This window comes from Ceratotherium simum, chromosome 20 (genome assembly GCF_057802395.1).
Source record: "Ceratotherium simum simum isolate JZ-2026a chromosome 20, ASM5780239v1, whole genome shotgun sequence".
Taxonomy (NCBI): Eukaryota; Metazoa; Chordata; class Mammalia; order Perissodactyla; family Rhinocerotidae; genus Ceratotherium; species Ceratotherium simum.
The window spans coordinates 17881801-17908547 of NC_141919.1; the positions used below are offsets into that span (position 1 = coordinate 17881801).

The 26747-nt window shown below is 38.5% G+C and overlaps 1 protein-coding gene across 1 annotated transcript in view; it reads left to right on the forward strand.

Annotated features, from left to right (window-relative positions):
* Positions 1 to 4948: 4948 nt before the first annotated feature.
* The window catches only part of ALDH1A1 (aldehyde dehydrogenase 1 family member A1), a 56321-nt gene continuing 34522 nt past the window's right edge, over positions 4949 to 26747 (forward strand). The window contains exons 1-2 of the mRNA XM_004439639.3: positions 4949 to 5042; positions 19370 to 19474. Coding sequence (XP_004439696.2) covers positions 4980 to 5042; positions 19370 to 19474 — 168 coding nt within the window. The 5' untranslated portion in view covers positions 4949 to 4979. The remainder of the gene's footprint in view (positions 5043 to 19369; positions 19475 to 26747) is intronic.

Below are 26747 nucleotides of genomic sequence, written 5' to 3' on the forward strand. Positions count from 1 at the left end.
TCAAGGGCAAATTGCAAATTTGTGCCAAATACTAAGAGTTTGAAGCACCATTTCTTAGCATCCCTACACACAGCACACAGGTTTATAACCTGCTTTTTTATTAATTTACAATATATCACGAAAGTTTATCAGGTCCTTCCTTATATATTTGTTTACTTTTTTGCTAAACCATGATTTATCTCACCATTTGGTATTTTTATATTTTATAAAGATACTTGTTCATAACTTACACATACTTGACTGTTTCCTTAAAATAAATTTCTAGAAGTAGAAGACCTGGATCGAGGATTTGAACATTTTTGATATTTCACAATTCACCAAGTGCTGTTAAGCTCTGACCCACACTATAGCAAAAGGTCCATCTCTCTGCATTCTCACATGTACTGTGATTGGGATGAAAAAGTGCCCCTCTGCTTATAAAAATGCTAACCTGTTACTGCGTATTTTGCACTTATCATTTACGTTTATTGGGGTATACGGGGTGGGGCATACTCTCTGAGAAATTTTCTTTACCTACAACTACCATTCAACTTACTTGCCAGATTAACTTGCGCCTCTGAATTTTTTTTGTAAAAATATTCTGACTGTATAATTCGCTTACATCAAGTTCAAAATTAGGGAAAAAAGAAAGTGTGGCATTAGGAGTTAGGATATTGGTAATTTAGGATGAGGAAGAAGGGGACAGTGATGGTGAGGATGTACCACGTGGGCTATGGGGTGCTGATGTTCTATTCCTTGACCCGAGTGGTGGTTATTTTATTTTGTTCATTTTATGACTATTTATTGAGATGTACACTTATGATTTTTGTAGTTTTCTATATATGATATATGTAACTTTAAAAAGTTTCTTAAGGGGCCACCCAGTGGCATAGTGGTTAAGTTTGCGCACTCCGCTTCAGCAGCCTGGGGTTTGCAGGTTCGGATCCCGGATATGGACCTACACCACTCATCAGCCGTACTATGGCAGCCTCCCACATACAAAATAGAGGAAGATGGGCACAGATGTTAGCTCAGCGACAATCTTCCTCACCAAAAAAAAAAAAAAAGTTTTTTAAAAATAAAATTGTTTTTTAAATTTTATATGTGTACATATACTCAGCTTAGGGCACAATTTCCTCCGCTTAACAATAGTCAAATCTCTTCGCTCCAAAAACTGATCATTCACGTGAACCTGGTATTTCAGTTACATCACTGAATTAAACGTTGTTTAAATTGTTGATTTACTAGTAGGAAAAGGACAGTTACTTCTATGAAAACTGAAATGAATGCTTTGCAAATACTCAGTCTCATCAAGTTGTTAAACACATTGTGAAATAATCTGTGCAGAAGACAATTGTAAAAAAAATATGGAGAAATCATAAAAATCTCAAAGTAGTCTACGTTCAGATTGCCTCGAAGATGTCTTTAGTGTCTTTAATTTCTTTCCCTACTTTGAGGAAGCAAACTGGAAACTATAGACAACACACTGTGAACACTGTTTATGCAAGATTATTTCAAACTCCAAGCAGCAGATCCAGTTCCAAGAAATGGCTTTGGCCCATAAAATTTAGCAAAAACCTATTTAAAATAATTATCTTGTAGAGGCTTTAATCTACTGTTTCTTTTAGTCACCTTACTGATCAGTTATTGTCCTGATTTTATCAGGAAAAGGGGGCATCTGCCATATCTTAGTAACACAAGACAAAGAGAAAAATGATAAGATATGTGAGGAGCAGGAGAAATCAGAAGTGAAGAAATTTTGCTAATTGGAGAAGAATGACAGATGAACAGAAATTAGTCCACAAACACACACTGAAATGCCACCTTCCACCTCCATTTTTAAGACTAAATTGCCAACAAGCACAGATTGTCTCGCCCCATACAAGATCCACTTTTCCCAAATTATTAAAACTCAAGTAGGCATAAGAGCAAAGTGGTATCTGCTAAAATTGCACTGATCAAACATAAAGGGATACATATCCATTTCTGGGTTAACCAACCGGCAGACTCACCAGCCATGTGTAAGGCAACATTGAAGAGCTGGGGAGGAGGGATGTCACTGAGCAAAAGAAGTGTAGCTCCAACAAATTGATCCTGGATTTTGAAATCAGAAAATATGAAAAGAAGCTATTTTTATTTCACCATCCTATTAAATTTGTCAACAAATTTGTATGGTTTTTATTTCAATTACTCATGTGGGTGCAAGAAGGTTAGGCTCATCTCTTCAGCAACTGAGACTTGAGTGGAGTTCTGAAGAGATTCATTGTAAAATGAGACAGTAGTTTCTGCAATAGTTGAAGTCATGATCTATATGTTCTTTGGTATAAAATGACAGCTTTCACAAAAGGCTAGAAGAGGTCAGATTCAAGAGAAGAATAAACTATGCTCCCTGTCCCCAGCCCTGTTTGTGCATGTATGTGTGTGCGTGTGTGTGTTTGTGTGTGTGTGTAATTTAGCTTGTCCCTAAGAAGGAAAGGAAGATTAAACATCCTTTATCTATTACTCCCAAGTTAAAGTTCCAGCTCCTCCTCTGCTGCAACATCCTGGCATGCAATAAAAATACACAACCCTTGGTCCAGTTTTGAAGTGTGCCTCCTTGGCCCTTGTGCCCTCACCAAAGCCATTTTCCCTCTGGAAGGGAGGGAACGGGTCTAATAAAGCCTTTTACCCATGCAGCTATTCCCAGGAATACACTATTCTACTGGACAAGCTCTCGAGGCAGGAAGATGCTTACCTTAAAAACAGACATCTCAGGCCCTGTGGATTCTGGACAGTAAAGATCTGCCCTTCAAGTAAGATTAAGGTCGGAGAGTTCCTAATACTCTATTCACAATACATTCCCCATAAAAGATACTTGGTAAATATTTGTTGAAATTAAACGGGCAGGTGTGGTAACCTGTTTTCAAAGCAGCTCCTTGTACCTACATTCAATTATGCCTGGTCTAAAGGACCTGTTCTTATGTAATTGTTCAATAAAATATGATCAAGGATGAGAGTACAAGTGGTGAGATCACACGCCAAGTGTGTTATGAAGTGTTGAGCTTTCACTGCCTGCACATCAAATAAACCAGTGTTTGAATCCACAAACAACTGTGACGCTGAGAGCAGAAGAAAGGAGCAAAACACAGCTGTCTGGGCACCGCCGGGGCACCACTCTGCAGGTTATATAACAGCTGTTGTGTAATTGCGCATTTAACTCAAAACACATTTTTAAAAGAGAAAACAATTAGATTTTCCCCAAAGAAAGAAATTGAGAGCGAAAGAGAGGGAGACAGAAAAGTGTTGAAATAAAACAGAAGTTTCAATCTGGTCTTCAAGCCTACGGCCCCGGGGAGGCATGGAGCTTCAGGATCATCGTTGTATTAGAATCTAGGGGGCTGGCCCATGAGCCAGATCTGTCCTGCCTCCTATTTTTGTAAATAAAATTGTATTGGAAAGCCACACCCGTTAATATATCTATTGTCTGTACTTTCTTTCATGCAGAGTCGAGTAAGTTACAACAGAAACCATCTGGCCTAGAAAGTGGAAAATATTATCTGTTTCTTTACAGAAAAAGTTTGCCAACTTCTGTCTTAGATGAATAAAAGGCTTAGATGAATAAAAGAATTAAGTGCCTGTGAGGGTGACTGTTCATTTAGAGAACCAAAACAGCCGATTCTTGAACCCATGTGGGAATTCTCTTATGCAGAGGAGGGCAGGGAGAATAAATAGAATTAAGAGCCAGTGTTTTGGAGTCAGACTGGCCTGAAATGAAATTCTGGTCTTGCACTTAATAGATCTGTGATCATAAGCAAGCTTCTTTCTCTCTGTAAAATGGGGAACTGAAGGAGGATGGAAAGAGAAAGTAAGGCTGCTGAATCCCATTTGGATGAACTCTTCAATAAGCCTTAGTTTCCCTACTACCTACATGCCAAATTTGGGGGAGCTAGTAATTTTCACTGGAAAAAAAAATTGTTGTTCTTAAGTCTTAATAATCAGAATTAAGAGCATCCAAGGTTTTCTGTCTTGTCCCTACCGTAACTTTTGCTAAAGCTTCAATACAATAAAGTATTGTACTTAAAATTGTCCTTTTTGAATGTTCCCAGCTTGAAACATTAATTTTAAGAACTTGAATGACTTAGGAGTCCTGTTTAAATTCACTCTTCACACAGTTGCCTGTATCAATGATTGATAAACAACGCCAACTTCCAAAACCAGCAGTTACTTTTATTTTAAATGTTTTAACAGATGACATTGCCATGTTGCTATTGTGGTGACTGTGTGTGACAGTGCACTCTGAGTTCCCTAAAAATCCTGCTGACTTTTCTGTCCCCATATATGAAATAAAGATGCTAGAGCTTCTGAAATCACAGTAGGTCTACTTACGCAGCACTGAGAAATACACTTGATTAATATGACTTTTTAAAGCTAACTTAGAGCCGGGTCTAAATAGAAGGGTTTTCTTCTGCAAACAGCACTGTGCTTTTCTGGGACATGGACTAATTCGCTGAAAGCATTATCTTGGAGACACCTGGTCAAGGTCCTCCCCTCAGCAGCTTCTACTGAGATCAAGTGCTCTTTGAGACTCTTTTGCAATCTTCAAAGTCTCTGATTCCAAGTCTGTCAGAGAATGGAAAGTTTCACAGTAGCATAAAAAGCATGAAAAGCCAAAAATATAATAACTGTCTTTAGTGGCCAGAGCAGCTGTGCTGCGGCGCCTTATCGCAGGTTTCGGCTTTGTAAATTAATTCGTCTGCAAATAGTGCCTCGTCTCCAGATGCAGCTTCAATGCTGAAGCACTGGTTTCTTAGGGATTTAAGTTTAAAGTCAAGGGCTTCCTGCCCTAGGTGTTACAAATAAGTAGTGTCGTTTTCTTTTTGCTCTGAGTTTGTTCATCCAATCATATCCCGGTATGCAAATAAACCCTAGCCCGTGCAGATAAAAAGGAAAAATAAAGCCAAGTGCTCTATCAGAACCAAATCGTCGAGCCTGTCACCTGTGTTCTGGGATCCGAATCAGAAATGTCGTCAGGCACGCCAGACTTACCTGTCCCACTCACCAATGTGAAGTTTCAGTATACGAAGGTCAGTACAATTTATATTTGCTGCTTTGCCTCAGGTTTATAAAAACTACATTTGTTTAAAGTATAAAAGGTCAATTTAAGGAAACTTGTGTAAAGAGCCCTTTGCAAATACAAAAATAAAAAGCTTGAAAAATGCAGGTCTGGGTTTAGTGTCTTGATCAAATAATGAATTCTTAATCATATCAGGTAACTTTTCATAAAATTCTATCTTCAAATGTTTCTAAGGGAAAGAAATTCTCCTCTGTGTGAACGGCTCTTGCCCAGGATTCAGGGGACTGGTACTAAGTAGTTCTAGTAATTTCAGCCTAGCCCAGCTCTATAATAAAAGAGACAAATACTAACCAGAGAAACTTACTGGAAAAGTCAAACAACTGGGAAATGATTTAAAATATATATATTAAAAAAAAGGGAGAAACAGAGCATGCTGAAGTAACATGATTTTTCTATATGTTCAATGAGTGTCAAAATGGAAGGACAAACATCTGATAATTGGATGAAAGCTCCTGTTTCAAAAACTTCGAATGGACTTGCATTATTTATCCTATTTGGGGAAAGCCAGCATTCTTAATTATTGCTTCAGCCAAGTTTGTTGCCATTGCATGATAATTGTTAGCTGATAAATATTTAGAGAAACATGAACAGGAGCCAGATCCAGACTTAAAAATCCACAGCTAAGAATGAGGCAATGGATCCTGCTTGAGTCATTCAAGAGCGTCTCTGAACTTCACCTGTTTCTCAGTTACATGCCTGCTTTCCTGTCAAACAAACAAATGAAACAAACAAAACCAGTCTAACCCAAATCACTTAAGGTTAGCTTTATGGTGCGATGCAGACAGTAAGGTAAAAAAGGAGCTATTCCGACTTGGGGAGAACCATTTTACTTTCTGAATTAACCAATGAAAAACCAAGAGCATTATGAGTGAATGGTAAAGCAAAAGCCTCACTATTATCTGTTTCCTTACATGTATCCATGGATGGTTTTGAAATCCTAAATTCTGTTATATTTTTATTTTCATAAGCACAACAAATGAGGAAGTTGTTCAGCTGACTTCAGACGCCAGTTCAGACGCCAGTCTTCCCAACTTTCTTATTCCAGTGTGTCATTCACAAGAAATTTCAACCCAAAGCAGGCACACTTAAAAATGCATTTCACAAAGATTAAAATTGCTGGCGATGATTGAATGATCACATTACTATTATTACAAAAAGTCTTTTTTTCTATGATACTACCTAGGAAGGTATTGGTAGTCTGAATGTTACTTTCTAAAAAAATGCAGCTTTACAGAAGTTTGCAGTTTCCCTTGTATGTGTATCTCAAGGAAGCTCTAATGTAAAATATTCTTTCTGCTGAATTGTTTCATTTAGTAGTTATTAATTCAGCATGTAAGAAACAGTACTGGACAAATGAGATGGTCCTTACAATCTAACATACAAACACAGATCTAGTGGTCCTTTAACACAGAGAGATGTTTTTGAGATTGAAATCTCCTGTTCACTTCAAAGTCGTTGCACAAGAATACCTCTCTAACGAAAATCACTGTCTGAACTGTTCAAAAGAAGGCAATGTTCAAAAAGCAGACATTTGCTCTTGCATTTAAGAACTTCTCTGGGTAAAAATACCCAACACAAGTCAGTGAATTTTGATGGCTCACTCATCTCTATAAATCTGTTTTGCTTAGATAGCATTTTATTGTCTGATTTAGTGGTTACAGCATTTTCACACTTGGGAGGACACCAGTTATGTATGTAATTAAATCTAAATGGGTGAGCTTTGTCAAAGGGCTTTGCATTTTTTTTTTTTTTTTTTTTACTGTGCCCCACTGAAGAATTGTATTGGATTTGCACTTGCAAGAGGAGTTGGAAAAATGATGGTGATGAACTAAGTTTCCTGGTTGCAAACCAAGTAAGCGAGGATTTTACAGTGTCTGAGGAATTACCTTCTGTGGTCAGGCCCTAAACTCCTGTATTCTTTTTCTCTTACTATTTTAATGTTTTTCTTTATTATCACTAGAAGTAGATTGGTTGTTGGGGCAAGGTGACAGAAAGAGACAAGCAAGGTTGAGTAGCAAAAATTATTGCAACTATGGAAGAACTACATACTCTCAAGCTTGTGATTGCTTCTCACTCAAACAAAAGAAGTCATTGATGCATATCTTTTATGACTTATTCTCTGGTACAGGCTGATGATTTTTTTGTTGGGATGGATAAAACAGAGATCAGAGTTTAAGAAATACTTTCTAAAATTATACAAAAGTTTTTAGAATTTAAAACCTCAATAGCACCGTTATAAAGCCACATCAACTCGGATTCCATCTCTATCCTCGTTTTTCCCCTTTCCAATTCTAAATGAATCCTACATCTGCCAATTTATCTGTTTTATTGAGCCTTCACATGAAGCGCTTGGAAAGTTATGTGATCATTGGGCAAACTACATTACCTCTCTCTCCCTCGGTTTTCTTATGTGTGAAATGGGAAGAATAAAGGTACCAATTTCCCAAGGGAGATGAGAGCGTCAAATGAGCTTATTGCACATAAAGCACTTGAAATAGTGCCTGGCACAAGGAAGTGATTGATTAATATTAGCTATCCCAGTCCTATTTATTTTTCTGAATTCTTTCCAATTTTCCAGAATCTTCTTCTATTCAACCTTTCCTAAACCTGGTTCCCACAAGTGTTCCTCTCATCTCATTCTTTTCTCCTAGTTTTTCTGTCACTCTTTCTTGCACAGTCATGCCCCACCTGATGAGGATTGCATTGGAACGAAGCTCCAAGAGTTTATCCATGGGTTCAGGGTTCAAGAACTTTCTCTTATGGGATTTGGTAACTTTGTTTTCCATTGTCCCTTCACAACATTATTTTTAACCTTACAAAAAAAGAGAAGAAATAGGAAATTCAAGAAGACAAGCTTTCTCGGACAGGATTCAAACCCCCATGTTTAACTTAACTCCTAAACTTAACTCATTGAACAATAATGTTCATGCTGGAAAAGATCTTCATCAGCTAATGACATTTCACACGCACACGTACAACAGGCACACACACACGGGAAATACTTATAGCTAAAGTTCATTGTGTTTACTCTGTGCCAATGACTGTGTAAGTTCTTTATGGTGATTTGATTTACACCTCACAGTAGCCCTATGACGAGGCTACTATTCCTGCTTCATAGATGAAGAGTCTGAGGGACAGAGGGGCTAAGTTACTTGCCTTCAGTTACACAGCTAGTCAACTTCGAATGCTGAAAGTCTGAGCCCTCACACCAACAAGGGACTTGTCTAAGATCAATATCACTGCTTCGGGACACCGAGTTGCTGGAATCCTGTTCTTGTCCTTTATTCTGACTTTCATTTGTCCATTCCTGATTACTGGAGGGGACATGACCATGATACTTTCCAGCTCCTGCTCAGCTGTTCCCAGGCCAACAGGAGGAAGTTGGTCGCCAACTTAGAAAAAGAGGAGAACCATGAGGAAGGTGGGAAGCAAACAGACTTCCTGCTTTGATTGAAATGTTGGGGTTTGGGCTGGGAGAGGCTGTGATGCAGAGGACTTTGACATAAGGGTGCAATTTCTATATGAACTACATTTCTTCAGTTCCTATGGAATAAATTTTGGTTGGAGTAGATTACTTTCCTAAGTTTCTGGTATTATTGCTTAACCCATCTGGGTTAAAGATATATTTTTGATAGAGAAGAGTTATGAATCATTGAATACTATGTGCTAGGAACCATCATCTCCTTGTAAATTCTCACAAGAAACAAATTCAGGCCACATGCATTTCCAAATACCCCATCCTCATCACTCATTTCTCCGATGCTTCCTTCCCTTTATTTAACAAGTCATTAAACGACTACTCTGTGCTAGGTCGTATGATGTAAGAAGGCTAAATGATTCTTGCCTCATGGACTTATCTTCCTGGAGAATGTGCGAGGTGAGGTGGGGAAGAAAATAAGCAAGTGAATACATTAACCACAAATTATGATAAATGCTGAAATAAAGATGACTGAAAGCTGGGAGAGTGTGAGGGGAAGAGTTTACTTTTGATAAGGTGTTAGGGAATGTCCCTTTAAGGAAGGGACATTTCAGGTGACCCTGAGGGATGCAGAGCATAAGGTGGCCATGGAGAATGGGAAAAGAACAAAGATCCAGAGGTAACAGCACGTGCAAAGAGGTCTGCAGACAAGATCTTGGTATGTTCAAAGAACTATCAAAAGGCTAACATGGCCGAAGTAACGTGAGGGAGGGAGAGAATGGATGAGATGAGCCTGGAGACAGAGGCTGCGGCCAGATTGCCTGGTGGATTTTATTGGAGGGGAACCACTGAGGGGTGTTTAAAACAGGACAGGACTTATGTTCAAGACAAAGCTGATTGTGCTGTGGCACTGCTTACATTGGGGAAACCTTTGTAACTCCCTTTGGACTGAAGTGATATTTTGTTTGCTTTTGGCTTGGAAGCAATCGAACAAATAGCTGGATGGCTGCAAGGTGCAGTGGCTTAACAAGATAAAACCCAGCTTCGATTTTCAGCTCTTCTGCTTCTTTAATGACATGACTTTGGCCAAGCTTCTGAGTTTCAGTTCCCCTGTGTGTAAATTGGGAATAATAATGACTACCTTAGATAGTGGCTGTGAGAACTAAGGGAGGTAATTTGTGGAAAGTGCCCAACACTTATTAGCTACTTGAGCTAGGCTCTCTTTAACCCTCTCCTTCCCAAGATGACTCCTAAATTCTAAAATTATTCAGTTTCCAATATAAGAGAGACGAATATTTGCATTGCTTACCATAGTTCAAAACTGCTTTTGTCTATTAATCTCATTCGAGGTTCATAATTAACCACTGGGAAGGAGCTAGGGAAGATGCTACCAGCGTCCCATTTTAAAATTGAGGAATCTGAGCTCAGAGAGCTTAAGGGATTTGCTCAAGGTCACACAGCTCTTAAAAGGCAAAGACAGAACTAACTGGATTCTGAATCTTCTCGTGTCAGATCTGATACTTTTCCGCAGTTCTTTTTTTTTCCCCTAAACACTAAAAACAGTAGTACTCAAATCTCACTGGGTTGTCTCTAACAAGTGCTTTCACGCCTATTAATTTGTATCCTTCCTTCCTTACTCTGACTGAGAGAATGGAAACGTGGATGATGAAAGAAGAGGGATGATTTGGGCACTAGATCCCGAGCAGGTGGACCAATAGAGAGAAGATATTCTAGAGTAGGACTTCTAGAATTTGAATGTACAAGTGAATCACTTAGGTATCTTGCTGAAATGCAGAATCTGATTCTGTAGGTCTGAGGTGAGGTATGAGATTCTGCATTTCAAAGGACTTCCAGTCTCTGCTGATACTACTCAAAGCATGGTCTGTTCACCAGTAGCAATGGTCTAAAAGTTTCGGGTCAACCTTACAACTATCTATAGGAACCACCATCTAGTTACTTAGGAACCTGACTTCCTTTTCCTCCCAGAAACTCATTCACACTCAGCCAGGTCAGTACCACTTACCTTCCTTTCCAGAAAGTGCCTAAGTCCAACGGGAACCAGATCATGGCCACAGACCAGTGATGCAACCAACCATTAATTTTGCTCCTGGGAGATAACCATTCATTACGAATGTAATATTTTAGCTCATCTCTAAGGACTGCTGTCTTGGCAAATTGTTTTGTTCTCTGACACCTGCCTGATTCAAGACATCTAATCAGAAAAATCCTAAAGTAAATAGCACATACCCTTAGAGAGGGTTATACCCCCTCTTCATAAGGACTCAGTACTACAAGTGTTCACATGATTTCTTTAAACTGGACTTCACCTAATGAATTTATCGTTAACTACTTGCCAGAGTGAGGGGGCTACATGAGAAAAACTCTTAAAGAGTATGAGAAACAACTTATTTGAAGAGCAACACAACGTTAAGGAAATGCCTCTGAAGTGGCATGGGTAATCTATGGGATGATACAATACAGAGCAGCATAAAAGAAATCTGATGGAAATACAGGCATTGATAAAATGGTGATACACTTGTCTCCAAATAGCAATGATCTGACTGGGAGTGGGTTGCGTTTTCAGGATGCTATTATAATTGTGGCCGGATACATTACACATTTACCAGATGTCAGTGGCATCATAGACAGAGCCAAGTTCAAAAGAATGTAAGCAATAATTGCTTCATAATTAAACATTTATTTAAAATCCACTACTAATAAACAAATTAGAGAAATAAATATTTGCAGAAACCTGGGTTTCATCACACTGATATATTTGAGTGTGTGTGTGTGTGTGTGTGTGTATCAAAAGCTCCCACAAACAGAGGCATTGATCACAAGGCATGTAAAGTATTGCTAAATATTTGGTTTTCTAATATTATAATGTCTCTACCTGATGCCTTTATTGGAATGTAGGAATTGTTAATGGAAATTTGTTTGCTGGGAATCTGCATAAATATCACAAATCTTAAAACTTCCTAAACAGCCACCTCCCCCTCCCTAGGTCCCTTATCTCACTCTTTTCGCTGTTCGCCCAATACTTTTTTAGACATCAAAAGAATACAAATAACAAACAATTGAATTATGCTCTACATTTGGCACTTTCTTTAGAAGGCAGAGGGCTTACATGCAAGCAATTGTATTGTTGGGTCTTGATATTGTTCAGTATCACATATGTACAGAAATTTGCAGTGCTTCCACATCTTACCTCTGAGTAAGGGTAAGGTACCTTAGAGACAGGGTATATGTGATGCACAGAACTTGTTGACAGGTATTTTTGTCACCTGTGGGACACAGTGAAGGTGTGGCTCAAAACAGAAATGCTTTAGCATCTTCTCTTTTTTTCCTGACCGAGCTGAAAAGGCTGAAGGGGATTTTCAAAAACCAAGAAAAAAGAATATTCGCTCATGTTCCTGAAGTCAGACTATAATACACAACAGAAACGAAAGGAAAATTTTATTTCTTCTACGTTTGTTTTGGTCGGTCTCTCATTTTGTTTTCATTCTTTTGACTGCAGTTAAATATTTCCCTCCCATCTGTTATTTCCTCCCTAATTTCCTTTTAGACTTTTTTTACTCTGAGTCTCAATGTTTCGCTTTGCTGCCTCAGAGTTTGGGTTGAAAGTAGTTGCCAGAGATCCAGCTTTGATTCTTTTCAATGTTTAACACTCCCACCTGACTTTGGTTCAGTCTTTGATTATTCATCCCCCGTCTCATTCTTTCCCCCCACCTCCGCCTCCATGGTCTTCAGTACTTTTCACGTTCCTAAGCTGAGAAAAGGTTTACACCTTTACAACGCCTATCACTTCCTAGACATTAAGAACAACTCGCATCACTCCACATGCTCTCACCCAGGCTCTCGGGTTTGGGTTTGGAAATTCACACGGTGACATAAAATGGAGACTTTCATCACCCTTCCTCACCCTTGGCACATCTTAAAAGAAATCCTTTGTGCATTGAAAATGCGATCTGTTAAAATCTCTCTGCCACCGAGAAAGCACTGGCTTCCCTTACAGGACCTAGAGCCACCGGCCTTGTTGCAGCTCTGCGGAGACAGTGTGAATTTAGGGCACCCTGAGTGTCTGTTGGAGGGAGTCAAGAGCTCTCCCCTGGAGGCCAACAGGTTCCAAGATCTATCAACTGATTAGGCTAATAGGTTTTATTTTACCTATTAGTCAAATCCAGCTTGATCCAAGCCAGACATATTTTGAGGAAAGTGTTTATTTATTTAGAATTGTGGCTTTATAACAAGCACATTAGACTTTTGCTCTGGAAAGGCTTCACCCCCACACACCAAATTGTGACTTATTCTTGGACACTAAACCACATTCAGGAAATGGCCACTTTTTTTTCTTTTATCAAAGGTCATATGATGCATCCCTTAAAATCCAACGTTATCTAAAACTTAAAGAGTAAAAATCGATTTTTAAGTTGCCTCAACATTTCCATTGATTGTTTCCCCATATAAGAAGCACTTGAAGTCCAAGAATATGCATAGGCATCTATAATTTTCAATCAATATTGTGAACTTTAAGTTGAGGTCTACAGTACAAATATATTATTCAAAAGTGTCCTGAGTCCAAAATTCATAATTAGAATATACTCAATATAATAGTTAAATAGAAGCCAAGAATTTTTTTTTTTTTTTACTTTTAGGACATAATCTCTTTTCCCCTAAACTTGCTAAAGTTTAATGAGGTTGTCACCATGATACATCATTTCAACAGGCCTAAAATAAGTTTTATAATTACTATAGTAAACATTCACTAGCCTATACTTCTCTGTATAACCATTTTGTATAACTACAGAAAGGATGATTGTTCAAAAACCTTTGGCCACACAATTAGCTAAAGGCCATGTCAAATGTAAAGCCAATGAAATTAAAACAGAAGAAAAGATCATTAAGGTAGTTCCTACCAATAAACTCCTCATAGCTAAGGAGAAGAAAAACATGGTGCGATCTTGGCCTTTACAGCAACCTCGATCATCTCATCATCTGTCCTGAGTTCTGTTTTTATGCTGGAAGGGCTCTGTTTAAGGGAGAATGTATTAATTCATGATTTTCAGACTGTACTGCTACGTCACTCTACTCCAAGGCCTTATGACCTCATGCCTGGGATATTAAAATAGTCTCCAGGCTAATCCCCCGGACTTTGGATGCTCCGCTTTTTAAGTCCATTTTGGGTACATTAAAATCAATATTCCTAAAAATATCCATTTGATCCTCTCACTCCCTTGTTATATTCAGAATACAGCCCAAACTTCTCACTCTGGGGATCAAGATGCACCACAAATGCGCTTCATTTTCATTATCGGAAAGAATCTTGTTTCCACTGGAACTCTATTTTGGGGCTGACCTCTTTACTGTGTTACAAATATCCCAACAGTTGTTTTGCGTGTTGTTTTTCTTTTTCCCCCCAATCCAATCCTATCCTTCGAGGAAGCATTCTTCCAGCCCACGTTCCTCTCTTCCATGAGTTCTGTTCTGCCATTTATTGACTAAAGCACTGCTTTGGTCATTTTGCAATACAAGCTTCAGTTCTTTACTGGCTGATATTGCTATAAATACACTCTCTTCTTAGATGATAAGCAACTTGAGAGCAGGGGTCGTGACTCACTCATCTCATATTTTCCCACAGAACCTTCCAGATGTCTCAGGTATATTTACTCGTTATTTGATGGACACGTTTTCTGATAAAAGAAACATAACCATTTTGGATTATGAGAATGTAAGCACAAATTCAAACAAAAGTTGGGTTCACAGTGTTCTCCTATATTATAGGTTAAACGTGAACAATGCAGGGCCATTGCTGGTGGTTTAGGACCATCTACAACTGATCTCTTCGGTTGCCTGAAGGCTGCGAGATAAACTTGTGTTCCTACTTTAGGTTAATGCTCCTTTACAAAATATTCACTGACTTTAATCTGAAGGGGGAGTTTTATGTGCAGCTTAGATGCAAGAGTCTGATAATGAAACCAGATGGTACATACGTATTGTAATGGTTCTTTCACCAAAACAGATTATATAAGGAGACTAAAATAAGCTATAATATATTGAGAGTATATTATTGAGAAGTTGAAACCACAAATTATCACAGACCTAAAGGTAAGAGGACTTAGGTCGGAGTTGGGAAGTTTCACCATAGGCCTAACAAAATGTAATACGTACTATATCTTGCTTTTTTTATTAGATTTGGGTTGAAATTTTACAGTGGAAGGGTGGAATTCTGGGTATATCTCTGGCAGAGTGCTCTCCTAGTTTAGAGATATAAAGTCTGAGGAGGTAATACTATCTTTAAGGCAGAGAAAAGGGAGAATTAGAAATTTGTAAGTGAATCTGAGGCTTGTTTTGCAAGGCTGGCTAACGAATCTAGGGCTAAGGGCTGTGATGTCTTCAGTTTTCTGTTTGGAATTCGGTGAGCTGATACGTTGATTTCTAACTTTAATACAAAGCAGAACATAAGTAATTTAATAGTAGTAAAATGCTATCTTAGAAAAGAGAAAAAAGGGGGTTAAATCCAATTAGACCAACAAGTGAAATCTTCATGAGCCGATGACTTTTTTTTTTGTGAGGAGGATCAGCCCTGAACTAACATCCAATGCCAATCCTCCTCTTTTTGCTGAGGAAGATTGGCCCTGGGCTAACATCCGTGCCCATCTTCCTCCACTTTATATGAGACACAGCCACAGCATGGCTTGACAAGCGGTGCCTCAGTGTGCACCCGGGATCCGAACCTGCGAACCACAGGCCGCCGCAGTGGCGGAACGCATGCACCTAACCGCTGTGCCACCTGGCTGGCCCCAGCAGATGAGATTTTAAGTGAAAGTTTGAAGTATGAGTAGAAGAAAACAGTGAAACTCCAGTCTGAAGCGAACAGCATGAATATAAGTGTGGAGCAAAGAAGGGCATGGTGCTTGAGACAGTAGAAAGGGGCTGAAACAAAGGGTAATCTGAGGGAATAATAGAATAAAAAGTTGGAAACACATATTGGGGCCGGATCTTAAGCCGCTTTAATGACATGCTAAGGAGTTTGACAATGGAGAACCACCTAAGCGTTCTGAGGAAGGGACAAAATCTGAAGTGGGTTGACTTAGGAAGATTATGATAAAAGGGTGAAAATTGAATTTCGATTAGGCGGAAGTGGGAGGCAGGAGGAACAGGGTGAGGGTTTTTATGGTAGTGTAGAACAAAGTGATTCAAAAGGATGAGTCGGGATTGTGTGTGTCATTAATAGGAGAGGGAGAGTGTGTGTGCGTGTGTGTGTGTATGTGTTTGTGAGAGAGAGAGAGAAAGAGAAAGGGAGAGAGAGAGAAAGGGAGAGAGAAAGGGAGAGAGAGAGAGAGAAAGGGAGAGAGAAAGGGAGAGAGAGAGAGAGAAAGGGAGAGAGAAAGGGAGAGAGAGAGAAAAGGGAGAGAGAAAAGGAGAGAGAGAGAGAGAAAGGGAGAGAGAAAGGGAGAGAGAGAGAGAGAGAGAGAGAGAAAGGGAGAGAGAGAGGAGAGAGAGAGAGAAAGGGAGAGAGAAAGGGAGAGAGAGAGAGAAAGGAGAGAGAGAGAGAAAGGGAGAGAGAGAGAAAGGGAGAGAGAAAGGGAGAGAGAGAGAGAAAGGGAGAGAGAAAGGGAGAGAGAGAGAGAGAAAGGAGAGAGAGAAAGGAGAGAGAGAGAGAGAGAGAGAGAGAGAGAAAGGGAGAGAGAGAAAGGGAGAGAGAAAGGAGAGAGAGAGAGAAAGGAGAGAGAAAGGAGAGAGAGAGAGAAAGGGAGAGAGAGAAAGGGAGAGAGAGAGAGAAAGGGAGAGAGAAAGGGAGAGAGAGAGAGAAAGGGAGAGAGAGAAAGGGAGAGAGAGAGAGAAAGGGAGAGAGAAAGGGAGAGAGAGAGAGAAAGGGAGAGAGAGAAAGGGAGAGAGAGAGAGAAAGGGAGAGAGAAAGGGAGAGAGAGAGAGAGAAAGGGAGAGAGAAAGGGAGAGAGAAAGGGAGAGAGAGAGAGAAAGGAGAGAGAAAGGGAGAGAGAGAGAGAAAGGGAGAGAGAAAGGGAGAGAGAGAGAGAGAAAGGGAGAGAGAAAGGGAGAGAGAGAGAGAGAAAGGGAGAGAGAAAGGGAGAGAGAAAGGGAGAGAGAAAGGGAGAGAGAAAGGGAGAGAGCACTGCAGGAGCAAGCCTTAGAACTTTAGTTTGAGGTAAGAGCAGCATACAGCTAGAGATGCCAGTGAGCTGCATTTGGAACACGTTGATTAAGGTGTTTCCCAGCCATCCCTTGGGAAGAAAAATACCGAGAGGTAAGGGCCAGAGCCGCATGAAAGGAAGTACTCTGTAAGAGTAATTACAGGACTGTATAAAATGTGTTTCTGACAGCCACATTGCTGATTAACTGTAAGAGATGTTGGGCAAGTTAGTATTTTAATCTGAATTTATCTTCTTCGAGTTGAACTAAGATGCCAACGTTTTTTTCATGAAGGGTAATAGAATTTTATGGTCTTCATCTGTGTTCTATTACCCTATCAGAGAAACAAGGATTTTCTTGAAACGTCTGTCTCCTACCCCCATATATGTGTCTTCGGACGACTAGTCTCTTCATCTGAACTGCTTTGCATCCTGCCCCCTTAACTTCGTGCTCACATCTTTTTCTTGTCAGTTCCAGGCTAGCGCTACAGTTCTGAACTCCCCTGAGTACATAGGTTGATGCTATTTTGTCACGTGAACAATTAATTGTATTGGCTTGAACAGGCAAATGAGGAGGCTTATCCTTCCCTTTGTTTTTTAGCAAATCACAAATATCATAGTGTACCCATGTGCAGAACGTTATAGTCTTACCCATGTGTAGCTACTGGATTATACGTTCTTTGATTCAATTTTAAGTTTTTCAAGAATTCTTTACTGAGGTTAAAATCACTCGAGGACTGGGATTGTGTTGAACGCTGAGGATAAACCAGGAAACCAGACAAACACGGTCCTTGACTTTATCCCTTAGGAGGGAAGGCAGATGTTTAAAAACGACTTTTTTAAAAAGCGACAAATTTTACAATAGAGATATAGGAGACCAGGAGACTATTTTTGAAAACAAGCCATGTGTCTAAATAATCTTATAAATCACAGAATGTAGAATTAATTATACTTGAGCATTTAGAGATACATGGTAGTATACATTCTATTAATTTGATAGAATTTTAAGCTGTATTGTGGACACTGCCCAAAGAATAGCTAAGTTAGTGAAAACTCATAGGTTAATTTAAAAGACTGCTTTTATTTCAAATATACACAATAAAAGTAATTAAACTAGCAGTGTATAATCTTGATAGCTGTCACCCTCACTAAGGGAATTTTTAATAGCTAGGTAATTTGTATTTAGTATAGCAATAGATTTAAACCTTGGGGATAGTGCTCCAATACGTTTGCCCTCAAGGTTTCACTATTAATAACTTATCTGTAAATATCAAGTAAGGGGAGGTGTCTGAATTAAATATGTATAACATGTAGTATATGTTATAAATCTAGTGCATATGTCATCCTTCATTGAAAACTACATGTGTCAACTACCTGTGAATCAAAATTTAGTAAACTAGTTCATGTTGTAATACTAAATCTAACAGAAAGTTGCAATATGTAACATTTAATACTATACTTATGACTATTTTTGTATTTCAATAATAAGAAAAAGAAGAATTAACAGGAAATAATGGAATGAGGAGAGAGAAGAAATTCTAGCTTTTCACAGACACAAAACATAACTTTATTCATCACAAAAGGAACACTTCTTAATTTGGCTTCATCAAATATTTTTACTCTAGTGAAAGGTGAATGAAATAGCAAAGATCTATTCAGCTCCATAATGAAATGCAAATTCAGGACTGCAAGAGTTGAAACTCAGACTTTTTAATGACTTACTAACACTCTTTAACATTTCTCTTCTTCTATTGTGTACACAGAGCAAAATTCCATATTTTCTAGACCCCTCAGTTTCTTTAGATGCATGTCTCTTCTCACTAGGAAATCCAGTACTCGATTCCATCTGTGGACAAATAAATTAAGTAATCTTTTACAAAGAAGAATGAAACTCTTATGCCTTTAAAAAGTTAATGAAAAAATATCACTAGCCAATTTTTTCTAAGCAAACTTCTTTTAAAATTCTCCCTCAAGCTACCTTTAAAAAAGTAAAATAAAGGATCAGAAAATAGTTACTTATGATACCAAATCTCCAGGAGCCCAAAATGAGTATGTTCAGAATCTAAAGTGGAAAATAGGGATAATGATTCATAAAGATCAAGCCCACCAAACTCTCCACTCTTGCCTCAAATTTCTGGTTATTTCAGATAAAAGTATCTTTTCCTAGATTGTTTCCTCCAGTCCGTATTTTCTGGTGTTTAGATGACCTCATACCTTAGTGAAATTTAAAAGTATTACTTTATTTTAGTGTTTGCCTGCACGCGTGTGTGTACGTCTGTGTAAAATGTCTCAAACAGCCAAAAAATCTTGGGGAGGGGATGTATATGAGGGAGGATTGACCTCACTTAGGCATTCGGTAGTGCTTTAGTGTAAGTTTATAAAAAATTTCCAAAGTTTGCGGGGCCAGCCTGGTGGCGTAATGGTTAAATTCGTGCACTCCGCTTCAGTGGCCTGGGGTTCACAGGTTCGGATCCCAGGTGTGGACCTACGCACCGCTTATCAAGCCATGCTGTGGCAGCTGTCCCACATATAAAGTAGAGGAAGATGGGCACAGATGTTAGCCCAGGGCCAATCTTCCTCAGCAAAAAGAGGAGGATTGGCAATAGATGATAGCTCAGGGCTTATCTTCTTCACCAAAAAAAAAAAAAAATTCCAAAATTTGCTTTATATTTAAATGCCTTTTTATCTACTTTCTCTCCATCTCTATAGATCTTCATAAACAATGAATGGCATAAGTCGGTGAGTGGCAAGAAATTTCCTGTCTTGAATCCTGCAACTGAGGAGGTAATCTGTGAGGTAGAAGAAGGTGATAAGGTGAGTTTTCTAACACTAGTGCTATTTTATGCCAGTTTCTTTTTTTCTCACCATTCTGAGCTCCCAAACCACATTCCAAATTCAAATAGACATGTCATGAACATATGGTTTCTAGGGCCGTTTGGGGATATTTTCTTGGTACATAAAGAGCACTCAGTAGTCATATAATGATGATGAGCCTATGCTTCTGGGTGTTGTGGTAACTTTTTTCATACTATTTTTCCTTGCTTGTTTTTCAATTGAAATAGTGTCTAGATTTATTGTACAAACAGACCACATATGAAGTGATTGGTCCTAGATTTAAAAAGCAGAGAAATCCATTATTCCTATTAAATTATTCTTTCTAAGCTGCAAAATGAAACTAATAGAAAACTTAATATAAGCCTTTTAGAACAATATGGTGCCAAGTTATTTCATTAAAAACCATTGAATTAATATTAAGCGGTACCTTTAAAAATTGAATTTTAAAATGACTTGAATCACAAATTAAAAGTGTTGTTTCTCTCTAGCTAGTAATACTAACAACAAAACAAAAACTTTTATTTAGTGATCATTTTTTAAAAATTCTAAATGTTGTTTTAATTTAATACTCAAAGCAATCCTATGGGGAAGGTATTATTTTTAGCCACTTTTACAAATGATGATGAAATAGCAGAATAGAAAGGTTGAGTAATTTACTCAAGGTGACATTGCAAATAAGTAATGAAATCAGCATTCAAATGCTGTCCTCTGACCCCAGAGCCTGTGACTAGCAGGGCTGCTGTCTCGCCTTGCCATTGTTACATAAGTAAGACAGGGTAATATTAAATAGTCCAGGAAGTGAGGAGAGTAAAAACCTTCAGAATTTTTATCTGAACACATACCTTGAAAACTGTATGTGTTTCTCAACCTAATGTGAAATGATTTTTCTGGTCTTTAGTTGGCCAGATGTTATCAAGCTTTAAATCTCTATCATATAAGATATTAAGAGGTAAATTTTTCGGCTGTGTGAAAAGAGTACTGGGAGATGAAGTCAGCAAAACCCAAGGATAATGCCATTTGTTTGGATAATACCCAACATACCATTCATATGTTTCAGTTCATTGCAGCAATCCCATATCCCTGTCCAGTCTCCATTCTTTCCTTACTCTCTCCCCAATCAATGAGACCACTAATCGCAAGGTGTTATGCCTTCAGACCTATTCCAAAATAGCAATAGACCTGAGGGGCTCTTTGGGGTTTAGGAAAGGCCCTGGATTCGGGTTGCAGTATTATCTTAAGAAATAAGACTCATGCCTCAAGGGGCAAGGGCACAGAGTTTAGCCAGAGAGGTCAACAGCTTAAGAAGTAGAAGCAGAATAGAATGGAGACACATGTCACCTGCTTTCAGATTTCACTTTCTGTATATACTAGCCTTCATCCGTGCATAAATTCTTCAAGGGCTTCTTACCGCCTCTGGGAAAAAAAATTCTTGTTTCTGGCCTTGGTCCCAGGCTACCCCATCAATGTAAGAGTCCCAACGAACATCATCATGCCCAGGATCATGCCCCAAACACTGTATGCTGGTCACTGCCTCCATGCCATGGCCTTGATGCAGTCCTCGGGACCTGGTTCGAATCATCATCTATAGTCAGAGCACAGAGGGTCCACTTTGTCTTTACCCTCTTTGAGCTTCTCTTCCTTTTTGTGTAAAATGGAGAGATTGGAAAATCTTGGGGGAGATTAAATAAAAAAATATGTGAAGTGTTTTAGTAGTGCATTAGAGGCACGTAATGAAGCCTCAGTTGTTACAGGGTTATGCACTTCTTTAAAGCTTTCTCTAACCTCCCCAGGTAGAATTGCTCTCTTCTGTGTCATAGAATATTCGATTTGCCTATGTTATAACCCTTGTGTTATATAGCTATTGGTTAATTTGTCTGAGATAACTTGCTTCTTGTATAGATCAACGCTACACCTTTATACCCTCAGTATCTAACACACTATAGCTAATAGATAAATGAAACACTCTTCTCCATCCAGCTTTTAGTTCCCATATACCCCACATACTTCACCTTAGGAATCTGGTACTAAACTGACTTGTTGACTAAGGCAATGATTCTTGAAATTTTGTGTGTATCAGAACTTGCTGAAAGGCTTGTTCAAACACAGATTGTTGGGCCCCACCCACCCCTAGAGTTTGTTTCAATAACTCTAGAGCAGAACCTGAGAATTTGCATTTCTGACAAAATCTCAGCTGATGCTGATGTTGTCGGTTGGAGTGGGATGGGGGGAATACACTTTGAGAACCGCTGAACTAAGGTATTAAATCATAAGTTGTATCTCCTCTCAGATGTTAGCATTTAATAGTGAGCATGGACTTCAACAAGTAGGAAAGTTGATGACTGGAAACAATGCTGTGATCTTCACTCTGCACCTCTATGAAATGGTACAAGATCAGACTTGGGCAGAGAAATAGTATTTCCAGCAACATGTTCTAGGAGACCCAAAAGCCTGTGTCCTATGATCCATTCCCAGAAATAAGAGAAAAATTTGTTTTCACATTCAACAAAGAGGAATAGTTTTTATCAGAGACTTCTAGAGATCTACAACACTACACTACGGTACCTCAAATGTCCTTTTAGTTGCTTGAGTGGCTCCAGCAACTGTGGGGAGGTAGGAATAGCAATCAAGAGCAAGGTGAGGACACAGGTCACCCCCTGACAGCTGCCTACTCTTTCTCTCCAGAGGTACAAATGCCACTCAGTAGGGAGACTGCAGAGCTGTTTGCAGTTTGCAATTAACAAAAGAAAAAGTCTTCTTGATATTTTAGCTCTGGGGCCTTGGACATCTCGCTTTGCCAGTGGCTTCTGGGATTAGTTTCATCAGTAAAACAAATCTGTGCCAGGAGTTACAATTGAAATCTTTCAGGCAGTCTGAGGACTTTTCTTGGTATTGTCGGTCAGATTTACCTTCTTTCTAAAGTGTAGTGAGTGAGAGCTGATCATCATACTGGCAGCTTTAGAAATATTTGTCATTTATTTGCTCTGTGCTTATTGACAATTTCTCCTGCTCGTAGAAGAGCAGAACTGTCTATGCAAATGTACATCAAGGACACTCATGGACATCCAGCAAAGCTTCAAATCAGGTCACCATGCTAATCAAGTTGGCTAGATCCTTGATCACTCAAGTTAAATTGTTTATGGTAAAAACTGGTCACAGTAAGCAACTGTTTGCTTAACATCCAGTGCTGTTGTCATCATATTCTTTTTTGGAAGGATCCACTAGCTTTTGTTTTTAAATAATGATTGCTCTTCTTACAATTTTGACTACAGATGTATAGTAACCTCTAACATTGCTTAGTGCAAGGTACAAATCGAGTAAATTACATAGTCACTGTAAACCTAATATTCTGGAACTGACTCTTTAGATAATGAGCCAAGAGGTTTTAAGGATTTAATTTATAAGTAGAATGGAGCTAACAATGGGCTTTATACCGCCTTTCAAGGGTATTATAAAGAAAGGAGGAGGAGCAAGCACAAATGGAGGTTACAAAGCAAAGCACAGATGTGGGTGGGAACTGTTTTCTTTTCACTTCAGTGGCTCTTTTAGGCTATACTGACTAATCCTGAAAATGGCTTTTAATACTAGAGCATGACCTAACAAATAATTGGTGGGGATAAAAGTAAATGTCCATTAAAGTAAGTGCCTATGACAGGTGTAAAAGTAAAACTGGTCTGATAACTATTTTCTCCGAATCTGAATGAATTTAATATGGAAATGCACAGTCTAAGAGTGAGAGAAGGGTTCAGTCCTCCTCACCTATTCTTAAGAGGCATTCAATATTTCATAACCATTCAACTGTCTTCCTACATTCAGCTTGTGGCCCCTTCAAAAAAGGAACATTGAAAACATTACAAAGAGAAAGTGTTACTGATGGTAGCAAATTTGAGTTAGTGCACCAAATTCTTTTCTGGTTAATTAAAAAATTTTGTTCTTGGAAATACTAGTCCTGTAATAAAAACTCAAGAAATATTAGTTCTGGAATTAAAAAAAAAATAAAACAAACTCTTACGCCTAATAGTTTTAATTAATGTAACAGTTCATTATATAATAGAATCAATTAAAATATGATTTATTATGTAAATATCAATATAAGCAAATTATTTCTATAAGGAGCAGCCTTATATATAGTCAATGTAACATGATGAGTAAAAGATAGGTAACAAAATTATTAAATGTTTATTAATTGCCTATTGTAGGCCCAGAACGGTAAGAAATATTACAGCTTATAATACAGAAAGCAGTCAATGTTCATTGCAAAGGAGATCATTATCAGGATAGTCTTGCAGAGCTATGAAACCGGATTTTGGAGGCAGATGTGGGATCAAATTTTGCTTCTACTATCTGCTGAGTTTCATGTCCTATTAAACAAGGTCCGTGATGCTTAACCATAGTAGTAATTATGGAGTTATACAGGATTTAACATAGTGCCTGGGGCTTAGTAGGCTCTTAACTAGTAGCTACTATCAAGTTGGACTAGTTTGGCAAGGGTTTAGGTAGGTTGTGATATTTGAGCTGGGTCTTAAAGAATATGTAGGATTTTGAAAGTAAAGGGGTATGCTGGTAGAACATTCTAGGCAAGGAGAACTACAGGAGCAAGGGTGAGAAGAAGTTGGACCAGACAGAGTAGAAAAAATTGAACACAAGTTTGGGTAGGTAAGGCGGGGCCCGGAGATATTAGGCCTTGGAAATCAGAGAGAAGAGTTTGGCCTTAGGACTGAAGGCACAGGGGAGACCTTGCAAATACTTGAAAGGGAAAGTGATAAGATAAAATTATTCAAGGAAAATTAGCCTAGTTGCAATAGGCAAGATAGTTTGAGGAGAGGAGAATGGCCTTGGGAAGACTAGCAACAATATGAGATAGTGACAGCCTGTAATAATACAGAGCAGTGAAAACTGAAAGGAAAGCTTAAAATATACTAGAACTGCTAAGAGTTATTTTAAGGTTGTTTTAACTGCTACAACTACAATAGCAATTGCTATCATTTAATGCACACTTAACATAATGTCTGTCACATAGAAAATGTGTTTCAAGTGTTACCTTATTTAATCTTCAATAACTTATCCCTATTTTAAAGATAAGAAAACTGAAGCTTAGAGAATTCACATCACAATATATTTCACTTCAGAATGTTTTTCACAGTTTATAATAATATATTGGTATGATTATTTGGTTGTGTATTTCTCCCATCCAATTGGAATTTTCAAAAGGGTGATCTCCTTGCTTCACTATTTTTTCATTAGCAGCCTGATGATAAAAATGCTACAGAATAGAGTATTTAGCAGATCTCTAGATGAATGGATGGATGGGTGGATGGATGGTTGGATGGATGCCTCAAAACTCACAGAGCTGCTAGGTGAGGAACCAGAATTCAAACCTAGATTATTTGTTCCAAAGCCTTACATTAACTACCATTATTCTATTTCTGTCCCTGCAAGATAAAAGATAAAATATGAGAAAAGGAGGAGCGTGATCCAAAGGATGTAACCACAAAAACATCTTTATTTCTAGCAGCATTCTCTGGGAGTGTATTTTCCATACAGCATTTACTTGTCATGGAGCCAGTCTCTCCATATCCTTTTGCGAGGCCAGGATGCCTGTGATAAACTGCATTTGGCTGAGGTTGATGGCGGGACACTGAGCAGAAGGATCCACGTGAAAGCTGTGTCACTCAGATCTGTTTCAACACAGAGCAGCATATATTTTGTAAGCTGTGGTATCCACAGATCATGATGGCAATTTCAGGTTCTCGCGGCTTGCTTTTCTTTTTTCAAACAGTGCTCTCCAAATATAACTTGGAAAAGTTTAGAACCTGTGGTAAAAAACCATCTCCAAATATAAGCAATCAATGTGATTAACTGAATGCCAAAAATATGACACTATATATATTTCTCAGGAAGGGCAAGTAATAATGCATATATTTTATTGTATATACTCATCATTCTCTCAAAAGTTAGACAGTGAGATACACACGTGGATGATGTATTATAGTGCAAGAATGCTCGCTTATAGTCTGCAAATATTATCACTTAATCAGACCAGATTACACTTCTAAAATATGCCTCTTGCCCCGGATCATCTTAGTGTGGTGTTAAATACTGTAAAAATTGTTTGTATTTTAATTTGCAGACTTGTAAGTCTGGGACTTCTGAATTGCCTGTGAGCAACTTAAAAAATTTTAGGGTAATTTTCCTCTCACTCTCACAGGAAATTACATCTCCTGCAAAAAAGACAACCTACTGGCCTAAAACAGTAGCCATGATTTGTGAAATTTATGTAGCTCCAGGTAGCGGCCAGTCCTGTATACAAAAGAACATTGAAACAATCTATGCCTTTAAGGCGTTTGCAAGTGATTTGATGGAAAACAAAATAGATATGCAGGAGTAAGGAAGAGGTGGTGATTTTTCTGGTAGTTATATTCTGTAGGAGCTCAGAAGAGATCTGAATAGGGATCTTTGGGAATGGAGTGGCAAGGGAAAACTATGTAATTGAGGTGGACTACGAAAGAACAGGAGGAACAGATCTGATTCAGAAAAAAGAATGTGAGTGAAGGCAACGTGAATGAACACAGGGAGGCTAGACTGAGTGTGAAATTACTTGATTTGACTTTTGCTTGAATTAATGTAATTTCAAGCATTTCCTTAATAATAAGAAACTGATTTCTTTACCTAGTTAGGGATTGAAAAGGATCTCTTTGTACCCAGTTGGGAAATGAGAAGTTGTCACATACAGACCCTTCTCTATCCCAGTTCCACTCCCTCTATACCTTTTTTCCTCTGCACAAAAGGAATGAGCACGGTTATAACATTTACTCTTCAACAGTGAAACAAAGTTCAGTAAGGTCTTCGTGAGAGTGCACAGGCTGTAGAGTCACCAGTGATCAAACAAGATATTCACTATTTTAGATCTTGAGCTTTGCCTAGAACTCCTGGTAACCTAATCACCAATGGATTTTAATTTAGTGGTGAAGAGCAAAGGCTCTACAGGCAGATGGGATCCATTTAAAACTCAGTTTGGCCACTTTCATCTATTGACCCTGGGCCCATCTCTCTCTCTTTGCTTCAGTTTCTTCATCTGTAAAAATGGGGAATATATTTGTCTCATAAAATTATTGAGAATTAAACAAGTTAATATGTGTAAAGTAATTAGAACATTACTTGACATATGGTAAGCACTCAAATGATAGCAACGATTAAAACATAATATTTCTGTTCTAGGAAATCAAGTATGTGCTATGTGTGTGGAACTCATCAT